This window comes from Lycium ferocissimum, chromosome 11 (genome assembly GCF_029784015.1).
Source record: "Lycium ferocissimum isolate CSIRO_LF1 chromosome 11, AGI_CSIRO_Lferr_CH_V1, whole genome shotgun sequence".
Taxonomy (NCBI): Eukaryota; Viridiplantae; Streptophyta; class Magnoliopsida; order Solanales; family Solanaceae; genus Lycium; species Lycium ferocissimum.
In genome coordinates this window covers 32030342-32050160 of record NC_081352.1, presented here as the reverse complement: position 1 = coordinate 32050160, position 19819 = coordinate 32030342, and the positions used below count along the sequence as shown (strand labels likewise).

At 38.2% G+C, this 19819-nt stretch overlaps 3 protein-coding genes across 4 annotated transcripts in view; 1 reads left to right on the top strand and 2 right to left on the bottom strand.

The window, feature by feature from the left end:
• LOC132037924 (peroxisomal 2,4-dienoyl-CoA reductase [(3E)-enoyl-CoA-producing]) overlaps positions 1-19819 on the bottom strand; it is an 82131-nt gene that overhangs the window by 6581 nt on the left and 55731 nt on the right. The gene's annotated exons all lie outside the window — the stretch shown is intronic.
• Positions 924-3504, top strand: LOC132035873 (GRAS family protein RAD1-like). The gene has a single exon (XM_059426023.1). It carries the CDS (start codon positions 1489-1491, stop codon positions 3124-3126), a length of 1638 nt encoding a protein of 545 aa, XP_059282006.1. The 5' UTR covers positions 924-1488; the 3' UTR covers positions 3127-3504.
• LOC132035872 (uncharacterized) lies at positions 3655-17195 on the bottom strand. 2 transcript variants are annotated; one of them, XM_059426022.1, is made up of 10 exons: positions 17066-17195; positions 16118-16503; positions 13796-16014; positions 13638-13706; positions 12611-12763; positions 12340-12503; positions 12039-12186; positions 11752-11874; positions 10662-10749; positions 3655-4035 (listed from the first exon to the last, which is right to left on the bottom strand). In XM_059426022.1, exons 3-10 carry the CDS (start codon positions 15989-15991, stop codon positions 3845-3847), a joined length of 3132 nt encoding a protein of 1043 aa, XP_059282005.1. In that variant the 5' UTR covers positions 15992-16014; positions 16118-16503; positions 17066-17195; the 3' UTR covers positions 3655-3844. The 2 variants fall into 2 exon arrangements, with proteins under 2 accessions (XP_059282005.1, XP_059282004.1); XM_059426021.1 differs by having other exon boundaries at positions 13796-16503.

Below are 19819 nucleotides of genomic sequence, written 5' to 3'. Positions count from 1 at the left end.
TCTCTCTAGCTACACCATATTACAGAACCAACCCAATGATAGCGTTACCAAATTGTATGCAACCTCGGTGTTCTATTTAATTACGTATCCCCATTTAAACCAATAACTCTAATTAACTTTAAATATTCTGGAAAAACAAGCTTAGCTTCGAGCTACTCTCAATCTGAACTAGTTAGGATTGATTATATAAATTCTTTCAATTCATTAGTTCCATTTTACTTTTGAGCATTTAAAAGATTTAGCATACTTAAAGTATTATAGTGTTGACTGTCAATCAATGAATTTGTAAATTGAAAGCTACTGCAAGAGATCTTAACAAGAAGGGATGTGATCCCACGGCTAAGCAACGTACGTAAGAGAAATTAAAGAAGCACCACAACCAGAATGAAGGGTGATAAGTGATACGTATACCCAAAATTGAGGAAATTAATGGGATTTGGCTTGAAATTACACGTAGTTGGGGAATGCATGCAGCTTTAAGAATAAGGTAGCGTCTCACAGATGATTTGGTGGCCGACTAATAAATCAGATATGACTTTGTGACAAAAAAACAAAACAATGATGGGGACTCTGAAAATTAAAATAATTTTTTTTATCTACACCTAATATTTATATCAAACTAATAAATTATTTAATTTAATATAAACATGGTACTACTGATAAATATTTACCAAGCAGCCCATTCCTATTTGAGCTTCTGTTGTACTTCCTCCGTTCATTTTTACTTGTCCACTATACTAAAAATAAATTTTCACTTTTATTTGTCCGTTTTAGCATATCAAGGAAAGACAAACATTTTTAATTACTCATTTTCAAATCATTTTTCAAGTTTCAACAAGACTATACATCAATTAATATGAATATTACAGTAAAATACATACTTTATTTATTAATTCTTTAAGAGGCGTGTAAAAGTAAAAGTGGAATGAATGGAGGGAGCACAAAAATATTGCCGGCAACGGTGCTGGGTTTGTCATGAACTGTGCATAAGATGATGACCCCACTTCCCAATGTATTCTTCTCCAACCATAATTTTGACTAATTATTTTCCGTTTCATTTATACCTTCAAGAAGCCTCCGCACAATGTTAATCACGTTGGGGAATCCTTTTCCGTGCTAACCTTGTCTTGAGTTATTGGCATTTAAATAGCAAATCTTAACAATTGGCAACAATGAAATAGTAAGGGAAAAAAGAAAAGAAAAAGAAAATCCAGAGGGTCCTTCTTATGCTGGAATATTTCATGCGTAAACAAGAGAGAGAAACTTTTGATGAGTTAAAATAAACAAGAAGAGCTTTCCTCACATCTTGTTGGGGTTGTCCATTGTCAAAATTCTCTTGTCGAATATTATTCTAATGTAGGGGACCGGCCCCTAAGTTTGCCTGCTCCATTTTCCAACACATAATAACCCCCCCCCCCCCTCCCCGCTGTGTTACCTGCACATAGATATATAAAGCCCTCAAATAATTTTGCTGCTCTGCGCAAAGCAATGAATTCGGATTGGTTGCTCTCCTTTGATCAGAGCTACAACTACCAAGATTTTGCCATTCGACAATTTTGTGCTGCCGCCCGAATGATCGACCAACAACAACAACATGCACAAAATGGTGACTTCCCCCAACTGTACACTTATACTAACCCCCCTGAGCATTTAGCCTCTTCCCGGGAGGAGCAAGAATTTGTTGATAGTTTCTTCAACATTGATTGTTACGTCGACGACAATCTTCCTCTTGATCAGCAGCATATGAATAATGATAATGAAGAGCTTGGAGACTTCACATCAATGAAACTCAATGATTCTTACGAAGATCTATCAATGCTGACCGATGAAGAACCTAGGGACAGTGTACTGGAGGCTTGTAGCTCTAGCGATGATCCTATCGTAGCAGAGAGGCCTGAAATGCCTAGTGAAGAAGATGAAGATAAAGAAGAAAAGGCCACAATTAGGCATGACCATGAGGTGGATCAGGGGCTTCAGCTTGTTCATTTGCTTTTGGCTTGTGCTGAGGCTGTGGGTTGTAGGGACACTCGACTTTCTGATTCATTGCTTGCTCAAATCTGGCCTGCTGTCACCCCTTTTGGTGACTCCCTCCAAAGGGTCTCCTATTGCTTTGCTTTGGGACTTCAATCCAGACTAATGTTGCTTCACCATAGAAACTATAATAATAATGCAGCAGGTGCAACATTAATATTGGACCAACAATTAGCAGCTTCTAGAGCGGAGAAACTAGAGGCTTATCATTGGTTGCACCAAACCACTCCATATATGTCTTTTGGTTTTATGGCTGCAAATGATGCTATCTGCCATGCTGCCAGAGGGAAGGAATGCTTGCACATCATTGATCTTGGCATGATCCATGTTCTTCAATGGCCTTCCTTAATTAGAACATTAACTGCACAAGCAGATCCACCTCCTCCCAGATTAGTCCGCATCACGGGCATTCTTGAAGATCCTCAGGATCTTTTGGAATTGAAGAGCCTTATGGAGGAGGTTGCTGCTACTTGTTCAGGGATTCGGCTAGAGTTCCAGTTGATTAAGGAGCCAATAACAGCGTCCCTCTTCACCAGAGAGAAGCTTCATGTAAGAGAAGGGGAGGCTTTAATCGTGAATAGCGTCATACAGTTACACAAGTACGTGAAAGAGAGCAGAGGATCCCTCAAGACCATTCTCCAAGCCATCAAAAAATTAGGCCCTACACTGCTTACTGTGGTGGAACAGGACGCCAACCACAATGGCCCTTTCTTTCTGGGAAGATTCTTGGAATCACTTCACTATTATTCTGCCATCTTTGATTCGCTTGAGGCTAGCCTCCCACGTGACTCCGCCACAAGGACTATGATAGAGAAGTGTCATTACGCGGAGGAGATTCGGAACATTGTCGCCTATGAAGGATCGGATAGAATCAAGAGGCATGAAAGGGCAGACCAATGGCGCAGACAACTTGGACGTGCCGGTTTTCAGGTAGTAGGACTCAAGTGTATGAGCCAGGCTCGTATGATGCTTTCAGTCTATGGTTCCGATGGTTATAGTCTAGCCAGTGACAAGGGCTGCCTTCTGCTGGGATGGAAAGGAAGGTCAATAATGTTTGCATCTGCTTGGGAAGTCAACAATGTTGCATCCTCCTGAGATATTGGACAAATCTTACTCTTGAGTCGCCTCATTGAGAAAAATAATACTAACTGACAAGAAGGTTCCTATTGATTGACAATTACTCACGGGAACATCAGCAGCAATAATGGCTTTAAATTTTTAGAGCTCTCTACATTTCCATCTAACATCCACGTGCTTTGCCCCACAAATTGTGAGTTTCATTAGATTCACTTTTTGATACCCAACTTACAAGATGTGAAATCCGGTGCGGAATCCCTAAAACTTAGGGCACCAAGAAGATGCTTTCTGATAATAATAGATCTTCCCAGGTATGAAAAGTTGCAATAAATCAAGTAATTCTTTCCTCGGTAGCAGAAGATTACCGAACTCTAAAAAGCAGGATTATTTCTTCACTGGTCATGGTACTTTATGCTAAATTCCAAGGACACTGGTGGCAAACTCAGCAGAAACGCTGCAGCTCAAAAGGCAGAACAGAATTGACTGCAAATGGGTCGCGAATTTTTCAATTGTGAAATGTATAATGATTGGCATGCCAAAAGAGTATTGTGAATGAATAAAAGACTTGTTTTCTTGCTTTTCCCAAACAGGATATGCAAATATAAGTAGCTCTCCCTGATACAAAAGTGATCCTCATATGTAGAGCAATTGTTTATATAAATGCCTGAGCATAATGCCTGCTGTTTCAACAAAATGAATTAATTTACCACATAAACAAGTGGAAGGTAGACAGCTATTAGTTAGATGCCTTGTGACCGGTAGTTTTGTGCTGGAAAGCAGAAGACAATAACCGTAATCGACTAGCAATTTCTGTAAAAGAGGGCCTTGATGCGGGATTTGGGGCCCAGCATTGCTCCATCAAGCACCTCCATTCTGGATCACAGTAGCCAGGAATTGTTGGCCTCAGAGTATTGTTCACAATACCTCCTGCATACGAGGAAGAATGTATCAGAATGACTAGCCTGATCAAAATACATCAACAAAAGAATAAAACTGTTGAATAGCACTAAGGATCAACATTATACAAAAGGTTCAAACGGGGACATAAGTTGCAAACAAGATTATGCACAAGGAAGAATGTATAAAAGTGACTAGCCTGATTAAAATAGCAAATTGACAAAAGAACAGACCAGGTGAATAGCACTAGGAGTCATCATAATACGAAAAAAATGTTTAAACCAGGACATAAGTTGTAAACAAGATCATGCATAATGGAATTGACTTGCAGCTTTGCCTTTGCCATTCGGTAATCCTCTGATGCTGCCAGCACTTAAGCAATTGCTTTGGGCCCTCAGGAATCACCAAATGAAAACCAAATAAATTCAAGAACATAGGGCCCCAGATTTCCAAAATTTGACTGCAACGCATGAAAAGCTGCCTGGTTTCTTCAAAGTCTTTGTAGTTTCTCGAGTCAAGCAAGCAACCCATCCAAAACATGCCGTTTTAGGAGGAACTTTGGTCTCCCCGATCATCTTAGCAGGCCATTGTTCATGTACTTTGTCTCCTTGAGCATGAAACATTTTCAGGCAGGGATGGCCACATTCCTGGTAGCGAACTCTGGGCGAATATGAAGCACATGGATTCAAGTTATACCTTGAAATGAGAGACAACTTTCAATCCGCTTTGACCTATGAACAAGGAAGCTATTTATAACAGGATTTAACAGAGAACTTCCCATCTCTACTGGCAGTCCGTGTGTGAGTCCTCCCTATCCCCAACAATCACCTCAATTTTTGCAGCAGAAGGTTCACACCTTCAATCTCCCAATCATTAGAATGTCTCCTAAACTGCAGGTTTCATCCATTTTCAGAAGAGCAATCACCAATCCTGCAATCCTTGTGTTAACAAAGAGAAGATTCTGGAAAAAGAACTTTTAGTGTCATATCCTCCAACCACTTTTCACTCAACAGTTTAATCTTTTTCCCATTGCCCCACTTTTAATTAAGTATTTTCATGAAACTCTTTCCATAACCCTCTTATTTGCTTCCACATTGCAACACCATTAGGATATCGCTGGATTGGAACAAAGGTCTCCATCTTTTACATAATTTGAGATTATCTTCCTTCCATTAATCGAGGGTCTTTCGGAAATAGCCTCCCTATCTCTCCCTACCTCCCCAGGTAAAGGTAAGGTCTGCGTACACTCTACCCTCCCCAGACCCCACTTGTGGGATTACACTAGGTATGTTGTTGTTGTTGTTGTATTTCCTTCCATTAATCATAAATATATATCTCCAAAACCCACATACACTAAAAGCTTTTATTGTGAATTCTTAGATGCTTTACTCCCATTACCCTCTCTCTTCATCTTTCATAATAGTGGACCATTAAACTAAGGACCTGTTTGGCCATAAGAATTATTCACTTTTTCGGGAAATTTTTTTCACTTTTTTCAAAAATTAGTGTTCGGCCATGAAAATTCCAAATACAAAAACTTGTTGTTCAAGTTTTTCACAACCAAAACAAGTGCATTTCAACAAAAAAAAAATACTATTTGCAAAAATTATGGCCAAACACAACTCCAACTCCAAAATTCCAAAAAAAAGTAAAAAAGTTTTTGGTTTCTATGGCCAAACGCCTACTAAATGTAATTTTCCCCTTCCAGAATTTCCTTCCCATAAGAAATCATTCTTCAACATGTTTCATCTCTTCTCCATTTGTTGGGATTGCAATTAGATATATAATATATGTTTTAATACCATCCAATACAATATTTATTAAAGTCAATCTCCCACCAAATGACAAATATTGCCTTTTCAAAGGTGCTAAGACTTCTTTTCACACTTATCAATGGTGCCTTGGCAAACCCCCTGATCTTCCTGCTTTGCTCCCAAAGCTAGACCCAAATCCACTGTTCGAAATTGTTCTATTTGCATCCCATTATTTCAGCCAATTATGCAATTTTTTTTGTCTGCATTGACAGAAAATGTGCTGCTTTTTGCCAGGTTAGCTTTTAATACAAACACTGCTTCAAAAGTCAATGGTATCCCTCTTATATGTAGTAACTGCTCTTTCTCTGCTTCACATGACAGCAAAGTTTCATCTGCATACAGCACATGTGAGACTTCTCTACATCTGTGATCTCTGCCTTCTATATTAAAGCCTTTGATCCATCCATTTGCAACTAATTTCCTCAATATAAGACTTGCAAATTCCACCACCAATATGAACAAAAAGAAGATACAGGATCTCCTAATCTTAAGCCCCTTTTTTGACTTGCAAATCCACTTCTAAATGTGAAAAACTGAAGAAACTTGTCATTGGCCTTTTTCTTTATAATCGAGAAATCTCTGGGCCCAATAACGTATGGTTCGAAACTCGTTGGGTAATGGGTCCATCCCTTCATCCTTCTCCCCTTAAATACCACACTTTTTGTCTACGACAGGGTTCAAACCCAAGACTTACGCCTAACCACATATTACATATTGCACTTTTCTTTTTTTAAAATAATGATGACGTGCAACACAGCTTGTGCACACCTCGACAATTGTACCAAGTAACTGCTATCACCCAGTTTTTTTTTTTTTTTTTTTTTTTTTTTTTTTTTTGCCTTTCCCTGGTCTCCAAGGTTTGCATTCACGTCATTGGCCACTAGGCCACACTCTTAGGTGTTAGATCACATGGTGCGCTAGCATCAGAAACTTCTCATTGACTTGATTTGCTCCATATATAGGAGCCATAAACCTTGTAAACTATGGTAGATAATCAATTTCAACAAGAATAATGTTACACCTCGGATTTTCGCACGTTAAAGTCGCATCATGAGTTAGTCGACGTAAGTTCAAAAAGAAATTATGTTGAGGATAAAGGGATTGATTTTATTAATAAAAATGGTTACAAGAATCTATAAATAATATTAGTAAGTGGCGGAAGATTTGGAGGGTGAATGAATCAAAGAAGCATGAGTTTCGTCAAAAATCGGCAAGTTGGGAATACGATAACTTGTACTTTTGGGTGAGATTAGGAGTGCTCCACATGCTAAGCAAGTAATGATATGAAGTATTTGAATTGTATAATGGTCTCTTGTTAAGTTTGGAAGTCAAAAGAGTTGTAATACAAAAGTCGACAAAGGGCGTCGCAAGTTAAGTTTGTAAATTTCACTGAAATTTGGGTCAGATGTCTCGGAGCTTTTCTCTCAATCTACTTGGAGTTACGGGGTGATCCACCTACCAAATCGAAGATCTACCAGTCTAGTTTCCAGAGCATTTTACCGTTCGTCGATACGACATCGGAGTAGAGAGATATTCGCATTTCCATTCAGGGACATAAACTGTCGCGGGAACAGTGCTCTAGGTCGGTGGCAGCTTATTCCTTTTTATATAAAAGACCCACAAATCAGATTGGAACCTCATTTCTCTTCAAAGAACAAACCCTAAACACTCCCTATACTCTCTCAAACATTTCTCCATCAATCATAACCAAATCCAAAGGCTAATCAAGTAACTTTAACGTAAGGAATCACGTGGTAATCGTAGAATCGTCGTTTCTTCGTTGTTTCGTTTTTCGGAAGAAATCTTCAACTTGAAGTAATCTTTGTTTTGGAGTGACTCTTGAAGTTTAAGGTATGTTCTACCCTTCTCATGGTCCTCTTAAGCTTCTACAAATATTTAACCTAGAAATTGGAGAAGAAATCCCATAGGACAAGTCTTTATTAACTCTAAGGAACTCTTATGGAGGAACTTGATTGTTTGGGGCTGTTTCTTGTGGTTTGAATGTATTATTTGGAGCTATGAAGTTATGGATGGATTGATAAGGAAGAGTAGGAGTAAAAGAGAATAAAAATGGTAGTCTTGAATGAACAAATCAACTACAAATGATCCTACGAACTTACGCCCGCAAGTTGTTCGATGAAATGCCTCAATGAGTATTTCCATAAGCGATGAACTTGGAATTGATCCCATATTGATCGTATGATGTAGGTGATCGTTCGTAAGGCATTCAAGGACTCGGGAAACATTTATAACTCCATCGACAAGGTATGTAGGGCTTTCTATTCTCTTTGTGGCATGACTAGATTTCAAATGACCTTTCATTGAAAAATTTGTTCCATTAACTTGGATCGATCGCGGTCCATGATAGTTGGTGACACATCTTCATCTATGACTTGTCCCAAATTATGGTCCACGTCTCCTTTTGGCTATCGATTAAAAGACTTTCCGTTCAACTTGTGTCGATTATGTCCCAAAATGGTTAAGCTTACCACTTTTCATGAATAGCTTGTATTGAAGTACCTTTCACATTTTCGTATCCCTCTTGTTTATCGAATGAAGAATGATATTAGTTATGGTACTCTTGCGTCAAAGTGAGTTGATTGTACTTCCTTTAATTGAGTTAATCCTTATCTTGTCATTGCTCCGAGGTGATGAACCTCTCGTTGGCACACTCTTTAGATAAAAGTTGCATCGATCATATTTCGTAAGAGTTTGGCTAACTTTGGCTTCGTGAATAATTCATAACAAGATATTTCCTTGTACTTTTACTTCTTTGGCCTAATGATCAAATAATGATAAACGTAGTGACATTAATGATAGTCGGAGGATAACGACAATAGGTCACTTCGACTCTTTCCATGATATTTCTTCTGAAGTCAGTCTTTCATTGCACTTATATATATGTATTTATTTTCATTACCGAGTCGCGTTATAGTCGGCGGGTAGGCAACTATATGGTGCACCTAGACATGTTCTTTTTCCGAGCCGTGTTGTAGGCGGTAGGGTAGGCACGTATGCGTTGTCAACGATCGGTTGGGCGAGAGATGATGTTATGATGATGAGCTCACCCGAGAGGGATTTATTATTGTTATATGATATGATATATGCCTCTACAATGAGGAATGATTTTACGGGCATGCATTTACATTTATGTCATGATTATGGTCGCCCTCAGTGGCCTCGTTCAGAGTTTCAGGTTGTCTCTACATCTTTTCCCAAGTTATCTGTATCTCTTATGCTTATGTTATGTTTATGCTTCTTTTTACATACTCGGTACATCTTTCTTGACGCGTTTTTAATTTGTGATCATGCCCCACTTTTGTACGGTGGCCGGATTGTTGTACCTTTCTTAGTAGGATACCAAAGTCCAGCAGGGATGTTCGCACTCCATTCTCCGGAGTTGCTGGTCAGAGTCATTAAATAGGATGCATGCATATATATATATATATATATACAGAGTATGGCTCCCAACCAGTTGATGCATATTAGTGCTCTTAGAGGCTTACAGACTATCAGTCAGTGTACAGGTATTGCGTTTGGCCTTGCCGGCCTTCTGACTAGTTGTCTTTCTTGGTTGTGGCCTTGTTGGCCCTTGTAATGCATATATGTGTTATTGGGCTTTTTCTGCTTGCAGGTTGTTACGATATACTTCTTACTATTGTTATTCAGCGGCCTCGTCGGCCTATGATTCACGTTACAGAGTTTAGATATCACCGTTGGTTCGCTCGGCCCTTTGGGTGCCGGCCACACCCCCAAGGTTGGGGTGTGACAAATAAGGTATGTAAATATCTTATAACTAAATAGAATATTCTGCAAGATTTTCCTCAGTCAGTATAATGAATCTAAACAGGTATTAATCTAGACACGTATTCTCTTGATATTGTAATAGGTCTCCTCAAATTCAAAGTGAGAAACCAACTTGAGTTTGCTTATTTTGAAAACATAAAAGTTGACACCAAAATCTAGCTGGAATAGTGCACAGTCATAAAAATAAAAAAAGAACGGTGTTGGATTTTTTCGTCGAGAAAGTTGTTGGTAACTGCACAACAAAAAGGAAATTTTTAATCATGGAAAAGAGACATGGTTTTGTAAATCTACCCAACATTATCAGTACAACTTGAATTGACAGAACAAGAAATGTCAGTCGTGAAGAAAGTAGTAGCGCTGCTTGTCGGAGAGATAGTAGTACTAGAACGATCTTAAAATAGAGAAGCGACACCTGCTAGAGAGGAGTGTATGCATAAATGGTTGCCGGGGAGATGACTAATAGATATACAAATTGGTTCAAGACACTATCAGTGTTATCAAAAGCAAAAAGCGCAAAAAAGCTCTAAGGTCACCCGGGGCTTTAAGCGCAAAGCGCAAATAAAGAGTGGGCTTTAATGAAAAAAGGCGCAATGGTGCGAACATACAAATATGTATATGTTTAGTCCAAGACAATAACAATAAGCATGAATAACAAATATATGGACAAAGAAATTGTAAAAACATAACGATAAAGTGAAATATCAATTATCTAGTGTCACCACATCAAGAGAGGCTCACTGGCAAGGAAAAGTATATCTTAGAGACTTGATGATGACACTGAAGCGCACATAAAGCGAGAAGAAGCGCTCAACATGTTTTGAGCCTCGCTTCAGGGCTTAAGCTCCCCTTTGACAACACTGGACACTATAACTCATAATAGTCAGGATCCAGCTTCCTACTTAGCTTGCTGATTTTCAACCAAAAAGAAAAGTAGTTCCACACTGATATACAAGTTGGTTCAAGACCTATCCTAGCTCATAACACGCCAACTTGATACCAGCTAAAACTTAAAACATGGAAAAGTAAAGAGCTGACCTATAATAGCTCCATAATGCATATTGGCATAAGGTTCCTCTCCAGTGAGAATCTCCCACAGGACAATACCAAAAGAAAACACGTCGACCTGTTGAATAGTCAAGAGAAAGAAAGATCGTTAACAGTTCGCCTAAGCATGATAAGTACCTAAATGTAGGGAGTATAGGATGCTAACTCCCAACTCTATAACTATTCCAATTATCCATCAAACAGGTAGAAAACATCCGAAATGAATGTTTCAACTTCTGATGATACTGTCAAATCCATAAAGATTGAAATAGGGACAAGGATGCTCTGATTTACGAGAAATTAAGGAAGAAATGACTTCCATCCTTAAAGCAAGACAAACTGTTATTGCCTTTAACATTTTCTATTGGGTAAGCGAAATATCAAAAATTAATGTGGGAGAATGAAACTCATTTTATAAAGCAATAAAATTGTGAAATTGCGCTCAAGCCACTGCCCGAAGGCAAAACATAAGTGCTTTTTGTGTGTGTGCGCGGGGGTGGGGGGGGGGGGGGGGGGGGGGGGGGCTGACGTGCACAGTAAGAGGAACTATTGCCTTTTTGACTCAACATTTTTGTCTAGTCCTTTAGAGTTTTCCTGCAAGGAATAGGGATTGTTTTTTTTTTAAAGGACCAAGAAGTGCAAAAGTACAGCACAGACAGTTTCAAACTTAAGGGGCCCTTGTGCTTGAAACGAGGGGTATCTCAGAATTATAAAAGATACAACTCCCTCTGTCCCAATTATGTGGCACCGTTTGACTAGGCACGGAGTTTAAGAAAAAAAAAAAAAGACTTGAAATTTTTGGTCCAAAAACAGCCTTAGACATTTGAGTGTGGATATAAATCATTGTAAATCATCTCTAAGGGTAACATTGAAATTTTTAAATTAAATTGTTTCTAAATATAGAAAGGTGACGTTCTTTTTGGACAGACTAAAAAGAAAAGTGTACTGCATAAATTGAGACACAGTCAAAGGAGTACAAGTTAAAGATTACAAAAGAAATGCCTGGTCCATACCAGCCAGACTTGAAATTCTCACTTTCCTAAAGTGAGATAAATAGAGGAACATGAGGTTGGCGTCTTACTTTTTCAGAAACTTTGCTGCTGCTACCATTTAGCAACTCTGGAGCCATCCATGGTAGCGTTCCTCTCACACCACCAGAAACCAAGGTGTTTCGCTTTATCTTTGATAAACCAAAATCACCTACCTAACAAGTCCATCACAAAATATCAGATACTGATTTTACAGTTGCTGGCAAATAGTTTATTAGGAAACCTCACTCGAATTTTTTTTTTTGATAGGAAACTCAAGCTACATGCAATATATATAGTTAAGAATATCTATCAAACACCAACAGTATCAAGATTAGACCTTGCAGATAGGTCGTGATGGATCTTTCAAATTCACCAGCAAATTGTCACATTTTAGATCAAAATGCACAATATTCTTAGAATGCAAGTACTCCATACCAAATGCCGCATCCATTGCTATTATGAGTCGTTTACGGCGATCGAGATGCCTGTAAAAGGTGAATATAATATCATAACAGGGAACAAGGCTAAAAATAGGAGTGAATAAGATTCTTCATGTTCTTGGAGAAACTGATAATCCAGATATTGTTTAGTTTGGAATGCGTGCAAAACATCTGAGAGCTCATACTACTGGGTTCTACCTATCTTTGCGGATCAAAACATGTCTTAGCGAACCATCAGCCATGTATTCTGCCACAGTAGCTAGTGTACCTCCTGGTCCATCTTGCACCACACCATAAAATGCCACAACATTTGGGTGGTGAAGCTTTGACAAAATCTCAGCTTCTCTCCAGAACTCTATGGCCTGGAAAGGGGAAAGACTATAAATACACATGCTTTAGGCACTAGACAAAGCTATGAAGAGAAATTGGGGGAGAACCGCTTGGATCAGTAGGAGTTAAGAAAGGTTACCAATCTCTCTAGTTCCGATAATTGCCCAGTGAAGCAACTTTTCTTTATCCGCTTAATGGCAACATCTGTTCCTCTCCATTTTCCATGATACACTGTGCCAAATGTGCCTGAACCAAGTTCTTTCAGTTCCTCAAGGTCTTCATTCTTAATGATCTGCAAGTAAGCCACGTGAGAACGAGGACTATTGGGAACTACTTGGGAGAAGCTTCGCTTCTTAAGCAAATAATTTATTTAAAAATGAATTTGATAGCAGGCTGTACAATATAGCAGATCCTACACCCACTCTTCTACCCAGTTTGTAGCAGTATGTTTGACAGCAGGAAATAAGAGGGTTAGTAAAGTGATGGCAGGATATCTCAGAGACAGGGTGTCACTTCAATATCTGAGCAATAGGAAAGGAATGAAAATTCAATGAATTTGAAAACTTCCCCTCCAACATATGAAAAGCTTCCAGCTGCAGACTACCCAAACTTTCCTCCTAGCAAATGTACAGAATATCCGTAGTTAGACATATCACTTCCCTCCCCACAGTGGAAAGTCCATAATGTCCCCCGCCTTTCCTCCCTACAGGATAACATAAACTCATTTCCTTTCTAAGCCTTTTAACTTCAGTAACAATATCTATTTCCTTCCTAAAGTGCACCTTCGTGCATGTAATAGCATGCAAATGAACAGAAAGGTAAGCTGTCCCCCACCTATCCTCCCTTTATGAGCACCTGGAGATCTTTCATCTCTCAGCCTTTTTACTCAAGGAACATATTTAATTGCTTCCCTAAATCCATAATTCACCAACAGTTAAATTACAACAGACTGGTGCACAAGAAATTAGATCCAAACTTACAACTGTTAATAGTTTTCATCACAATAATCACCCTACAGGTTGCAAAAAAGGGCAGCCCGGTGCACAAAGCATCCCGAATTCATGTAGGGTAGGGGGAGGGGCCGCACCCCTAAGTTGCATAAATTAGGCATTCCTTATGTGCCTGACTCATCTTTAGATTCAAGAGTGCAAAATTTGAAAGATTACCTGCAGAGAGTTGATGTCAATTTCCGCAAGTGTACGACCTAGAGGCAGTCCAACATTTTTAAACCCATCCTAAGAGCACAAGGGATCAAAGAATTCTTAGCTGAACAATATACAGTAAGACAAGCTCTATTAAGTCATATATTGGCTGAGAAACAAACCTCAGAATCGATGTCTAACGCCCTAGATTTATCCATCATATCATCATCATGCATGTCCTCGCTAACTTCTGTTTGGGTTGCACCAAACCCTAATTGAAATTGACTATCAACTTTGCCAAGTGCATGAAACAGCTCTGTGGGACTATCCTCAACACTATTTATTTGCGGATCCAAGTTGATTGTTGAAGAAGGCTCTTCATCAACTTTTTGGAGACCAGGTGAGAATGCAATGTGATCTTGGTCAATTAGCGAAATATCTTTCCTAACAAATCCATCACCTGCCAATTTTTGAAAATATGACCAGTGTTTTGGTTCCTCATTTTGCATGTTTAAACTCATACCAGCTCCATCCTGCTGCACTAGAGGAATATCGGATGGACTATTAGAAAGTATAGCTTTTGCAAATATATCAGACAGGATATCACGAGGGAACCGGTCATTAATATCAATCAAGATATCTCCTTGCTCAGACCTGGGTAACACAACAGATGGTTCACCTTGAAGAACACACTTTTTGTAATTTCCCGTCCAATCTGGAGGTTGAGATTGCTCTTGAGAGTTGCTGCCAGCCCTATCACCCTGATGGATTTCAAGATGAATACCCCCGACATCTTCATGGTTGTTGTCAGCATCCACATGTGCCAGTGGGTTTGGCCTTGATCCTTCATCCTCCATCCGCTTGACTAAGAAGTTTGTATACTTATTGTCGGTGCATACTGTTTTCTGATTAGCTACGTGAACCTGATCCACATGCACGTCATTTTTCATATTTGCAGCATTTGGAATAACCAGCTTCAAATTCTGAGTAGAAACAAGCTGCTCATTCATGTTCAGATTTTGCATTTTGTCGATGGAATCTTTAAGAATTTCTGGCTGTGCAATATCAGTACGTGCATGAGTTGCAAGAAACTGTGAATTGTGTGAATCGTCCGACTTTGATAACCTGTTAAGCAACTCTACCTGCCCTCTTGGAATTTGCATAGAACAGAAACCCCTCTGAGTTGGTGGAGCAGGATCAAAGAAGCTTAAATCTGTTGAATCAACCGCTACGGTGACAGACTCAGGAACGAAAGCCTTATTGTACATATCAGGTCCATATTGTTTTGCTCGTGTTTGGGAGACTTGACCTTCAATATGGGGGTCCGCTACACCATTGGACCACTGAGTAGCACTTTGAGCAGCTGAGAAATGAGAATTAGAATTATAACCGCATTGGAACTGCTGCTGCTTACTGTCATAACAATTTTCCATCTGGCCATAATGAAAGCGTAAATCAGTATCATAAGCACTGGAGGCCCCAGGTACATTAGGCTGAGCAGATTTAGCAATCGATGATGAGTCATCAAAACCAGCTGAAGGTAAGTTATTTGCACCCACAAAGCCCATAACAGATCTACCTGAGTCCTCAATGTTATTTCCATCCAACTCAGCTAAGTTGTTCGCAGAAGAACCTAGACAATGCAAAGTTGAGCTATTTCTTGATCCCGTTTCCAATGAATTGATGGCTACTACATACTGAAACTCAGAATCTGCATCTGAATTCGTTAAACTAGAATGAGCATTATCCAAGTCAGAGATGGAAAACAAGAAAATCCTAAGCTTTTTTGAAGTATCTCCATCTTCTAGGACATTGCACTCCTCCAACATATTCTGCAAATCCTCATCGCAGGATACAGTAACTAAAGCATCAAGATCCTCCCCAGGTAGTTGATATTTTACAATATGAGTTAGATCATATATTGCTACAGCTTTCTGCCACAATACTTTCCATGTAATGTCCTTCCTGATGCGGATAACCCGTGTTTCACCACCAACATACCTGAGCTTCCCATCACTAGGCCGAGGTAATATCTTACCACCGAAGCTACACATTGCCTTAAGCTTTGCCACTGAATCATCACATGTTCCAGATGAGGTATACAAAAGAGGGCCAAAACTGTTGTAATCCGATGACTTTTGTTGCACTGATTGCACTGACCCATTGTAATTTTTGTGATCATGTAAAGAAAAGTTCTGTTTCTCAAATTCTTTGGGACCTTTTTCAACCATCGCTGGCATGGAAGTGTCTGAACCACCTTCAGATCCAGTATGACTGATGCCTAAGATGCCTTTTAGCTCCAAGTAACCTTGCGGGAAACTAGGATCACCTGAAGTACTGGGAACATAATTTTTCCCGGGATTAACACGATCACGCATGAACTCGAGTACAAATTCTTCTCCTGTTTGTAAAGAGAAATTAAGCACAGGCTTAGCCTCGGAATGATTATCATTTGGAGCCTTTAAATTATGATGTAAATGATCAGGAGGGTCCAATGTAAAAACCTGAGGTTCAGGTCGAAATTCTGTATTTGGATATTCAGGAGAAGCGAACTGAATACAATTCTCATCGTTTGATTGGTCCATAGCAAATTAGACCACAACCCCTATAAATTCAACCTCAATGGTGATAGATATGGATGCCAGAATACTCAGCTATGTCTATAAAGGAGCACCACGAACCAAAATGCAATATTAAACACTATGCTTAGAACAAGCTTATCCAAAGTTTCCCAAGATATATGCACTGGAAGCGGTGGACGGTAGGAGGTACATTACTAGCTACTAATACGATATTGCTCTAACAAGATTCGAATCTCAATTAATACATGAAAGGCAATTTCTCTTTGAAGCCACAAACACTCCCAAGTACACTTCTTAAACCATTAATGCTGCACAAAAAGAAGAAAAAAAATGTATATGAGGAGATTTCGAGTTATTAACAGTGCAAGAAAATTTAAAAGATATCAACCAAATTTGGGAAAGTCAAAGGAGGAGTGGACTTTTCTTTGATAGGCTAGTTGAGTCATATTCAACAATAACTCATACAGATATTCCCCCTCTAGCTTGAGCTTCAAATCCATCCCAAAGTGTACACATAGCCCGCCCATGCCCTCTAATTCAAATTTCACATTGCAGTGCAGTATTGAAAATGTGTTCCTATTCTCCAAGCTTAGCTGGATCTAGTATCACCTCTTTATCACATTTTAGCATCTATAATGAAGAATTTGTCCTATCATTTGTCAGCTTTCAGGGTCAAATAAAGTGAGAGATGTATGTATGGTTCCAAATTAGCAATGGCGTAGGTTTGAGGTGAACAACAAGTAGAAGCAAAGAGCTGGGCGATCGAAAACTCATAATGTGTTGTATTCTTCTTCTTCTTCTTCTTCTTATAACCAAAAGAAAACGTAGACGGAAGAAAGGGAAACAATGAAAGGAAATAGAGAGAGTTACCTTAACCGCCATTTTGACATTTGAATTGTAACTAGAGCAGCAGCGGTATATGCATCTCTTTCATTTCCGTCTCTATCTAAACAATGCACAATGATCCCTTTCTCTTTCCTTCACCCCTATGCTCTAAGCTCCTCTCTTTTCTTTATTTTTTTAATATATATAAGGGAAAAGGGTAAAAAATGTCCCTCTATACTTTGGCATAAGGGCTAAAAAATATCCTTCATTAAAAGTTTGAATCAACGATACCCTTTTCGCCATTAAAGTTTTCACATATACCCTGTCTTAATAAAAATATCCAACATAATCCTATTTCATTTTAAAACCTATTTCATTTAAACCCGACCAACTAAATAAAAACCCATATGAGCTACCTGCTCATGTGCCTAGCGGCTCCAGATGTAGTACTCAAGAATAAGTTGGTGGGTTTTTTATATAATTGGATCAGGTTTAAATGAAGCGGATTTAAAAATAAAATCGAATTATGTTGGAATTTTCATTAAGACAGGGATATATTTGAAAACTTTAATGACATAAGGGGCATTTTTTACTCAAATTTGTAATAAAGGATATTTTTAGCCCTTTTCCCAAAATAGAGAGGTATTTTTGACCCCTTTCCCTTTATATGATAATATATTTGCCCCTGTTTAAACTTATTTCTTTCTTTTCTCCATTGTTTTTTTACTCCTCCTTAAATAAGTCTATTTCTTTTTGGGACAATTTATTTCTACTTCTATAGTCCATGTACAGACGACAATAATGTTCTTCTTGAGAGTTGCTAAATTGCTAAAAGACCTTATTGTTCTTTTTCCAATAAGAAAAAAGAAAACAGAGGGAGTACTATTTATTTGTTGGGTGGTGCAATGCGTGCATCTCCTCCTCGATCATAATTATTCACTGTATTTTTACTCATCATTCATTAATTAGCTCCGTTCCCAATTCCCACTTGGACTGCATTTTTAATTCTTAGATCCGCCTTTTGCTGTGCCCTTGCCCTTCGTGTTATCATTGCGGTTCATGTGATCATATCCACTCTTCCGTACGACAGCGGAGTCATCAATTTACAGAGTCCGGAACCAAGTGAATCAAAATATCCCAACAAAAAAAAGTTACAAAACTACCTTTCAAGCGGTAAAATCTTGCGCGCTAAAATATTCTGCTTTAAAGACATTATTTTAGTGCACTAAAGATTTTTTTTTTTTTGGCATAAGCGCTTGAGAAAATCTTTGCGCTATAGTAGCACTAAAAAAAAATTTGGTAAACTTTTTTTTTGCAACACTTAGTGTGTTTTTTCATACTTTGACCAATGATTAGTCGTGTATCAAGACTCTAAAATGTCAATATTTTATATAAAACCTGATATTTTTTTCTGCGTACAATAATGTAGGCTCAATACATCAAGGATACGTAGACGTTCGGATCGTTATTTTAGGGGTTGAAAAAGTCTTAGTAAGTTTTTGTTTGAAAAAACTTAGTGTTTTTTCATACCTTGACCAATGATTAGTCGTGTGTCGAGACTCAAAACATCAATATTTTATATAGAACGATATTTTTTGCGTACAATAATGTAGGCTCAATACATCAAGGATACGTAGACGCTCGGATAGTCATTTTAGGGGTTGAAAAGGTGCCCGAAGTAAGTTTTATTTGAAAAAACTTAGTGTTTTTTCATACTTTGACCAACGATTAGTCATGTGTGAAGATTCCGAAACGTTAATACTTTATATAGAACCTGATATTTTTTCTGCGTACAATAATGTAGGCTTAATACATCAAGGATACGTAGACGTTCGGATAGTCATTTTAGGGGTTGAAAAGGTACCCAAAGTAAGTTTTGTTTGGAAACTTTAGGGTGTTTTATTTTTTAAAGTTTTGATTTAAGCGTGTTATTTTTTAATCAAGACATAACTTTATCTTGAATATAAATATAATTCTAAAAAATATAGGGAGAAAAACTAGTTGTAAAGTGGTCAAACTTTAGATGGTCATAACTTTGCGCTCGGACGTCCGATTTACGCGATTTTTTTTTTTGATTTTGGGTATTTTTCCGAGATCTTTGTGGACAAATAGCCACAAGGCGGTTTGGTCTAGCCGATTTTTTTAAAAAACACCTTTTATCCCATTCAATTTCAATTTTCCCCCAAATTGGCGTGAAATTTTCAGTTTTATTTACTTATAATATGATGATACGCAATAGATTTCAACGTAAAAATTCTGGGGTAATGTAGCTATGAATGTCAATTTCACTTCTGTGGTTTCAATTTTTGAAAATAAGCTGACTAATTTTCTCAACATATAAAGTTGACTAAAATAGTCTTACAGTCAAACACTAAATTTTTTCAAACAAAACTTACTTCGGGCACCTTTTCAACCCCTAAAATGACGATCCGAACGTCTACATATCCTTGATGTATTGAGCCTACATTATTGTACGCGAAAAAAAAATATCGTGTTCTATATAAAATATTGACGTTTCGGAGTCTTCACACACGACTAATCGTTGGTCAAAGTATGAAAAAAACACTAAGTTTTTTCAAACAAAACTTACTTCGGCACCTTTTTCAACCCTAAAATGATTATCCGAACGTCTACGTATCCTTGATGTATTGGGCCTACATTATTGTACACGTTAAAAAATATCAAAGTTCTATATAAAATATTGACGTTTCGGAGTCTTGACACATGACTAATCATTGGTCAAAGTATGAAAAAAACACTAAATTTTTTCAAACAAAACTTACTTTGGGCACCATTTCA

Bases quoted from the DNA above. Each gene is read 5' to 3' on its own strand.
- LOC132035873 (XM_059426023.1), top strand. From the start codon at position 1,489: ATGAATTCGGATTGGTTGCTCTCCTTTGATCAGAGCTACAACTACCAA.
- LOC132035872 (XM_059426021.1), bottom strand. From the start codon at position 16,198: ATGGACCAATCAAACGATGAGAATTGTATTCAGTTCGCTTCTCCTGAA. The intron at 12,187-12,339 runs GTAGAACCCAGT...CACCTTTTACAG, and splicing joins GTTTTGATCCGCAAAGATAG to GCATCTCGATCGCCGTAAAC. The intron at 10,750-11,751 runs GTAAGACGCCAA...ACTATTCAACAG, and splicing joins GCAGCAAAGTTTCTGAAAAA to GTCGACGTGTTTTCTTTTGG.